The 7832-nt window shown below is 41.2% G+C and overlaps 1 protein-coding gene across 1 annotated transcript; it reads right to left on the reverse strand.

The window, feature by feature from the left end:
• Positions 1-53: 53 nt before the first annotated feature.
• clk4a (CDC-like kinase 4a) lies at positions 54-7386 on the reverse strand. The gene is made up of 13 exons (XM_084353602.1): positions 7256-7386; positions 5774-5934; positions 4108-4345; positions 3354-3456; positions 2972-3038; positions 2747-2863; positions 2474-2640; positions 2289-2383; positions 2050-2179; positions 1884-1966; positions 1715-1794; positions 1478-1568; positions 54-879 (listed from the first exon to the last, which is right to left on the reverse strand). The coding sequence occupies exons 2-13, from the start codon at positions 5932-5934 to the stop codon at positions 637-639; spliced, it is 1575 nt and encodes a 524-aa protein (XP_084209728.1). The 5' UTR covers positions 7256-7386; the 3' UTR covers positions 54-636.
• Positions 7387-7832: the final 446 nt, after the last annotated feature.

Consider the following 7832-nt stretch of genomic DNA (forward strand, 5'->3'; position numbering starts at 1 on the left):
TTAATGCCGCTACTGCACCCAACGGGCTCCACAGTTTAAACACAAAGACACACTTCTGTCATCTATTCAAGTTTATTGAGAAAATGTACATGATACTGCAAAAGTTACATTTCCAGTCAGTGAAAAAACAAACATAGTAACAAATTTTATGTACAACAATTTTCTGCCCGCAATAGCTTATTTTTATTTTATTTTTAACATCCAACGATGCTGAATAAGTAACTGGCGAGACTGATGCAGGGTAAAACAATTATCCTGCTAACCCTCCCCCAACTTGACAATGCATAGAGAGAACAGACACACTTATGAATAAAACCAACAGCTCCACCAGCATACGCTTAGAAGCTACAAATTAAATTACAATGGCAAATAAATAGAAATCCATTGAGGTGGGGATTCATTACATCAAAACATGCCACAGATGAAAACATAAAGCGTTGATGAGTCAGACTAAGAAACACACAGGCTTGGGACAGGACACAGCAAAGCAGGGCAGTGGACTGATGCAGTCAGTTAAGGTACACCTCTCCTGGAGAGTCAGGAAGTAGAGGCTGGCACAGAGCACCGTGATAAATGTCATGTTGACAGCCGAGGCCTGACCGAGGTTACAGGTCAGAGGTTTACAGGTTCAGGAGTTCAGTCTTTTTTGCTGCTACTGTTGCTGCGTCTTCTTCTTCTGCTGCTGCTGCTGCTGCTGCTGCATTTGCTGCTGCTCTTGCTACTGCTCTTGCTACTGTTGCTGCTCTTGCGGAAGCAGGAGAAGAAGGGATGTTGAAGGGCCTGTTCCAGACTGAGGCGCTTAGCTGGGTCATACTCCATCATTTTCTCTATCAGGTCAAACAGCTGCTGGTGGTCGTCGCTCTTAGACATCATGTAATGCTGATGGGAAAGGAAGGACAATTGTAGATCAGTCTCAATATATTTAAATGTAGTTCTATATTACATGCGTGAACTACAATTATAAAAAGCATGTTCAAGGGGGGCAAAACACAGGAAAGCCCTGCGCTACATACCAGTCTGGTGATGCTCAAATTTTGCTTTTCAATGAGACTAATTTATATTATACTTAACATATTTCTGAGAAAGTAGTTCACAGTTGTTAAAAAGGATAAGACTTTGGGAAATGGGCTGGTCTAAAATCTTCCCATGAATAAGATTCAAGGATCAATCTAAATGTGATCTTTTTCATGTATTGTAAAACAGATAATTAGGATACGTTTGGGCCAGCTTAGCTTCAGTAGGACCACAACTTTTCATCTAAATGGTTTGTTGTGACATATTTTATAACACTTAGCCATATTGCAGTTTGGATAATACTCAAATTATTTAGCACTAGATTTATGGATGGCCACCAACAAATAAACACTGTAGTTTGAGTTGTTTGAAGATGTATTTTTAAAATCATATGAGTAATACAGGTGCATTTACAGGTGTGATTCTTAATGTATGTGTCTGCCTTGAGTATTATTCCTCTTACCTTGAGGGGTTTGCAGTGTTTCCTGACGTATCTCCCTGAAGAGCTGTGAACATCCCAGTCAAGCTTGCAACGGTGAACATAGCGCTTTCTCCTGTACAACAGTTATTTCAAATGTTTACAAATCACAACAATTAAATTAACTCCATATGGAGCTCACGGTCAGGTGGTCTTATAAAAGCATTTGGAAGTAATTTACTTTTCTCCACAGAATAGGCCAGATAGTAGTGGTACACTTACTTGGTTTTCTGCAGGAGGTTTGGGGGGATGGGTCCTAGGACTCTCTCCATCATAGCGAGGTGCTCTTTGCTGTCATGGGTCTGAAGGAGAAAAACAATATCATTGGTCTTGACAACTGTCATTGTAATATCACAGCATTGATTTCATTACATTCTCTACTACCACCTACCTGGAAGAGAGTAGATCCGAGGTAGTACTCAATGAGTATACAGCCTACACTCCAGACATCACAGGAATGGTCCCAGCCCAGATCTGAAAGAGACAATGTTAACTTAGTAACAAGTCACCACTAAAGGGCCAATTTAAAGCTTCAGTGCTTTAAAACATCACCTTACCTAAAATGACCTCAGGAGCACGGTAGTGACGTGTCGACACCACAGAGGTGTGGTGCTCATGTTCATATGTGGCGTTACCAAAGTCCACAATTTTCACGTCTGGGTTTCTCAGTGTTCGTTCGTCTCGTTTCTGAGGACAAAAAATATAAAAATGATGCTACTTACACAGCTGCTGGCACACACAAGAAGTTTGTGACTTGCAGGTATGACTTTTATGGCTAAATATTTAGGACGCTTACCATTTCTGGGTTGTACTCCATATCATAGACTGAATCAATGAAGAGAATGTTCTCAGGCTTCAGATCTGTGTGCGTCAGCTTGTTCTTATGCAGAACTGGAAGATAAGACCACATACGTTTCAAACCAAGCTGTTTTTTTTTTTTAATCAGTGTATTTTCTGTGGATGCATGTGTCCATTACTCACATCGCACAGCTTGGATGATCTGGTATGCCATGTGCCTGATGTGTTCTACAGGGAAAGGCTGGAAGTTGTTTTCCTTGAGGAAATCATAGGTGCTGAGGCCGAGCAGCTCGAAGGCAATACAAATGTGGCCGTGGTAGTCAAACCAGTCCAGTATATGAACACAAGCACTAAAAGGGGAGGAAGCAGATTCTCCGTTAGTTTCTTTCTTGGCAAATTCATCTGTAATAACACATCAGGCTTTTTTTGGTATGAAGATATTGTGGATTGACTTACTATCTCTTATCAGAATCAAGGGACTTCAACTGTTCAAGCACCTCTACCTCAGACATAGCTGCCTCGCGGTAGCGGTCTATGTTTTTAATGATCTTCAGAGCCACTCGAGCTCCATCACTGGAAACACAATATAAAATATATTGACTATCTCAAAATGGAGAAAGAGTGAGAATAGTAATATCTTAAACATTAAGCTTCAGGAATTATTTTCAGATTCATACTTACTTAGTGTGATCAATGCATTCAACAACCTTCCCAAAGGCACCCTCTCCTAGAGTACACACAATCTCATCTACAGAGAATAGAGAATTGAAGTTAGAAACACAGCACTGACAAGGTGAAGCACTGTCCTTTGGCTGGTTCACTGCCTGATGTAACATTGCTCTGTTTTAGCTACACTACTATAAACAGGCCTCTGAACACTGGCATACAACTCAATGCTAAATATGTTAACACTGACAAGCAATATCTAACCAAAAACAATTAAGTCTATTGGCCCAAATACTTCAGCCTCTAAATTAATGTTTGGAAATAAAAACCAGACAACAAGAGAGTGAGAGTGACAAAGTGTGAACAACAGTAAAAAAAAAAGGTATATATTCTATACATCTCGCTCTCAGCATGTCTCCACTGTGATAGATGAGGTGACCCTCGCCATCATCCTCAACACTCCTGGATCTTTTCCTGCTCCTGCGGTGATGGCTCCTCCTCTGCACCGGAACCGCCGCAATCCGCCATCACATCAATAACCCATCAGTCAGCCAGCACCAGGCCATCACAATGCGACATCGTCATTCATTCAACCAGGCCAAGGGGGGGAGGTGTAGGGGTGCATAGATTCGGCCCGTTCAGTAACACCGCCAGGCGAATGGACGGAGCAGCAAATTCAAATTCAGCCCCGTAGGAGAAATTGGGCGCCAGCCACCACATAGTGTGTGTTACAGAAGAAAAACATGGCAACAAGATTTTCAGATGAGAGACTTTCTCAGAGTAGTACAGAAAAAAACTGAACTTGATTGATTACAGTCTTTCTACATGTGGTTGTTTGTAACTCTTCCAATACAACTTAATTCTTTACTAACACGCCCCATTATTGCCCAATATGTTTTCAGCACAAATACTGGGTCCACTTTTCTCTTGCAAATCTAAAAACACTCACAATCCCTTACTTCCTGAGCCCCAAAGTAACCCTACCCCTTACTGGAAATCATGCTTAATAGTGAAGAGTAGAGCACACAGAGAGATACAGAGAGACATAGAGATAGGTGTAAAGCATTGGCTAAACACCAGTGATAATGACCCATTCGATTTGGTGGTAAAGACAGGAGAGGGGGATACAGGGGAGAAGGAAGTTCTCGTACCGAGGGGGACCTGTGGCGAGATGGGCTACGCCTGCGCCTTCTGTCTCTGTGCCTGCGGCTGCTTCGCCTGCTGCGACCACTGCGCCCACTACGCCCAGAAGACTTGCTGTAGTGGTGCCAGTCCCGGTCTCTTTCCTTGCAGGTGCCTTCATGGCTGTCTTCCTCACAGGTCATGTCCACACTTTGTCTTTCCCGAGAGTCCAGCCTCTGGTTCAAACTGCGGGTCTCCAGGTACTGCCTGCAGTCAAAAAAGACAAAAACAGGACACAGATCAAAAACAGGGACTAGAAATGATAGGACAGGCCAGAACAGTCTAGCTCCTTGTCTGCGATCAAGCTCTGAAATGAAGGGTGTATATGATGGTGTTAATGGTCCGCCTATTGCCTGACACCCTATCCCCTGTGCCTTTTATGTAACATTTGTAATTAGCAACACACTGATTTACAGCCACCAAACCCCAAACATTCTGTTCAATGAGAGGCTCCAGTTCAGAAAGCATTTTATTAACAGATTATCACTGGGCAAATAGTACTTTTGCAAGTACACAAATGCCAACATGTAATGCCACACATTTGGGCAATTTTAACATTTATACAGCTGTCTTCTCTGGCAACCCAAGCATGCCTTGCTGAAAATCCATTCACCTTGACGGAGAGCCAAATTGGCAGGGTTAAAGTGTGAGGCATTGAAAGTTGCTGAAAGCTTTTCGCCACAACCTGATAGTGCATAATTCGATCTGTGATTCTACACCTGCAGTGCTCTGTATGCCAGAAGTGAACATCTGTGCGGTATCATTTCTGCAAATGGGAAACTCAGATTGGAAAAATGTGTTTATTACTTACATAAAAATTCATATTACTCCAATAGATCCTTAAATATGACTTGCTCTAAAGTATCCTCAAGTTTCGTCACTATGGGTAGGTCTGCTTATAAGGTTTCCAATCACTTCCAGCAGGCCATGTTAGCCTCTAAGCATCTATTAAAGACCAAGAAACCCTGTGGGCCCTAGCACCCTGGCGGTGTCAGTTGTCATCCAAGAAGAGGTCTGCCCCTCTACAGAATTAAAATTAGAGTAGATCTGGAGACATCAAATGTAACTCCATAGGTCATCAAACCCAACCACAAAATCTAGAATTGCAAAATATTAACATTTCACATAACTTCACCAGATGACACTGTAATTGCAAATTAATTGTGTTATACTCTAAGGGTAACAGGAGTTGTTTACAAACTTGAAGCCTTACCAGCCTAACTGGATGGTCATCGCAGAATGTGGCAACACAAGCCACCTAGCAACAGTGTAAGTGGCCTTATCTAATAATGTTTCAATAGGTTGCATAGTTACCATCTTTAAAATACTATCTGATCTGCATTTGTAAATGGTGAGATCCCAATTGAACAAATGTCATTACTGCCTTTTTTGTGCCAAGATAATTTATAGACTTGAACAGCATTTCTGCAGATCGACAGAATATAATACAGGTAAATAAATCTTTAGTGTATCCAAGACTTGAAGAAACCCCATACTCCATCACATAATCTAGCTGTTTATATATTGTTCAACTCAGTGAAAATGTGTAACTTGATAAAAATAAACATCTTAGAAAACATCTTAGAATATGAGTAAATGTTTCACACAGTATATAAGGATAGGTTTTTTTTTTACCCTTCGTATGTCTTGTTGTGACGTTGGGTTCTTCTGGACTTATTTTCTCTTTCGCTGCTGTGCGAATCTCGTTTCCTACGTTTGCTACACTCCATTCTCTCTTCCCAGCTGTACTCGTCGAGCCAGACACCTGGGGAGCGCATTCGTTTTGAGTGGCGCATCTGAAAAAGATGAAGAGGCATGTCAAAAAACCAGAACTTGGAAATCCATTGAGTGTTTAAAGACATTCAATTCTGTTTATATCAATCTGCAAACTGCAAATTCTTCAAATTATGGGCTCAGGTGCAGCATTACAAAATCGGATGCTTGCAAGACATCCCTGTCCTAATGCACAAAACACATCATGCATCAAATGTGACCATCCAGCCGCAGTGGGGCTTGAATAACAGCAAGGGTAAATAATTAATTCAGTTAACAATCAGTCAACTAATGAGAGACTAACATTTAATCTACAACGAACATTTTCCATGAAAAATGACGATCTCTGGCTTCAGCTTCTGATACGTTAGGATTTACAGCTTTTCTCTATTGATCAATGTATATAAAACATATTTGCGTTTTGGTCTGTTGGTCGGACAAACATGGGTATTTCTCTAAATATGTAAGTCAAATTATTATTCGTGAAAATACATCGAAATTGAAATGGTCGGTGGTTTCAGCACTCTCACAAGTCAAACACCTTGCTTTTCATAATGACGAGGCTGAAAGCGAACCAAAAAAAAATAGGGGAAAACACCGATTGCGCAACGCAAGCCTGCAAGACCCAACTGTAAACAAAAGACTTGACTCTTGGTCTATTCCCTCTCCTAAACGCTACACTGCTACACATTAATTGATTACATGTTAACAGAGCACGAAAGGCAAACAAGTTTTGACTTGAGGCCCACGTAACGTTAGTGTCGACGTTTCCACTACGATTTGATTACCTGTGACGGTCTTTAACCTTTCACGATCGTGCACAACAACTTCCATATTTGATCAACTGTCGTATTTCACTTTTAGAGTAACCCACAACTCAACTACTGCTTTGTTTAGGACTATGATTATGGATACTCAAATGGATAACCTAAAGAGAAAGTAGAAAGTCGTCGAATGTTGGCTTGATCTCGTTCCCAAGGCCCGTCGAGCGTCGAGCATGCTAACCATATTAGCCACCCACACCACAACATTATCGTATACGTTACTTCGATCAGCTTAACGTATGTAAGCTTATTATAATAAACGTGCTTGTGTGACAACCAATTTTGCGAGTTGTGACTACCAGCGTTGTTCCCAAATTTGCCAGAGTACAATATCCGAGGAATTACATTGTCGTCCGTAGCTAGCCGAAGCTATTTAAACCAGATAAGGATCTGCCATGTTGGCGAGACGTCGAATTTCGGAAAAGCTAACTGGCTAACGTTAGCTTACATCAGGGAAGTACATTATACAGCAGGTAACAGGATATAGTAGTAATTGGATGTGTTCCAAAGTCGGTCTTACCTTCCTCCTGCCAATAATAAGGTATGAAAGAGTAGGTTTATTGGTTATTTCAAATTTATTTACAAAGAAACTGGAAATTTCCTCCGACTAGTCGTCTTCAAAGATGGCGAGCTTCCCCTGATTTCGATGGAACGTTCTTAAACAACTTCCATGACGCAACGCAGAATAGCCACGCCCACTGACTGATGCCATGGGTGTGCGTTGTCCTGAGTTTATCCTCACAGGTAACATCAGGCAGGTCTTTCCATGAAGACTGCATGTATCAGTATAAATACTAGACCTGGATTTATTTCCCGAGCAATGTTTAGCAATTTAGAGTTTGAAGCTGTCAGTAAATTAGTTGAAAGATGCGTCTGAAAGAATAGTTCTCTGTAAAAGGCTTTAAGCAATTCATGAAATAGGCTACTAGTGTCTTTGAACAGTTTGTCCCCATGTGTCTGGGACTGTGGCTGTGCCCATTCAGATTGAGGACCAGGACCATGAAACAGTTTCCCTGAAAATATCAAATGGCTGAGTATATTTTTAGGTTATATTTTATGTCTCTTGCATTGTTTACATTGATTCTGTTATCTACGTT

The sequence above is a fragment of the Pagrus pagrus genome, assembly GCF_965226575.1.
Source record: "Pagrus pagrus genome assembly, chromosome: 5".
NCBI classification, from domain to species: domain Eukaryota; kingdom Metazoa; phylum Chordata; class Actinopteri; order Spariformes; family Sparidae; genus Pagrus; species Pagrus pagrus.

Excerpts from the sequence above, each read along its gene's own strand:
- clk4a (XM_084353602.1), bottom strand. The coding sequence starts at position 5,934 with ATGCGCCACTCAAAACGAATGCGCTCCCCAGGTGTCTGGCTCGACGAG. Across the intron at positions 2,384-2,473 it reads GATCATCCAAGCTGTGCGAT|TTCTGCATAAGAACAAGCTG; the intron begins GTGAGTAATGGA and ends CTTATCTTCCAG. Across the intron at positions 1,795-1,883 it reads TCGGATCTACTCTCTTCCAG|ACCCATGACAGCAAAGAGCA; the intron begins GTAGGTGGTAGT and ends TTTCTCCTTCAG.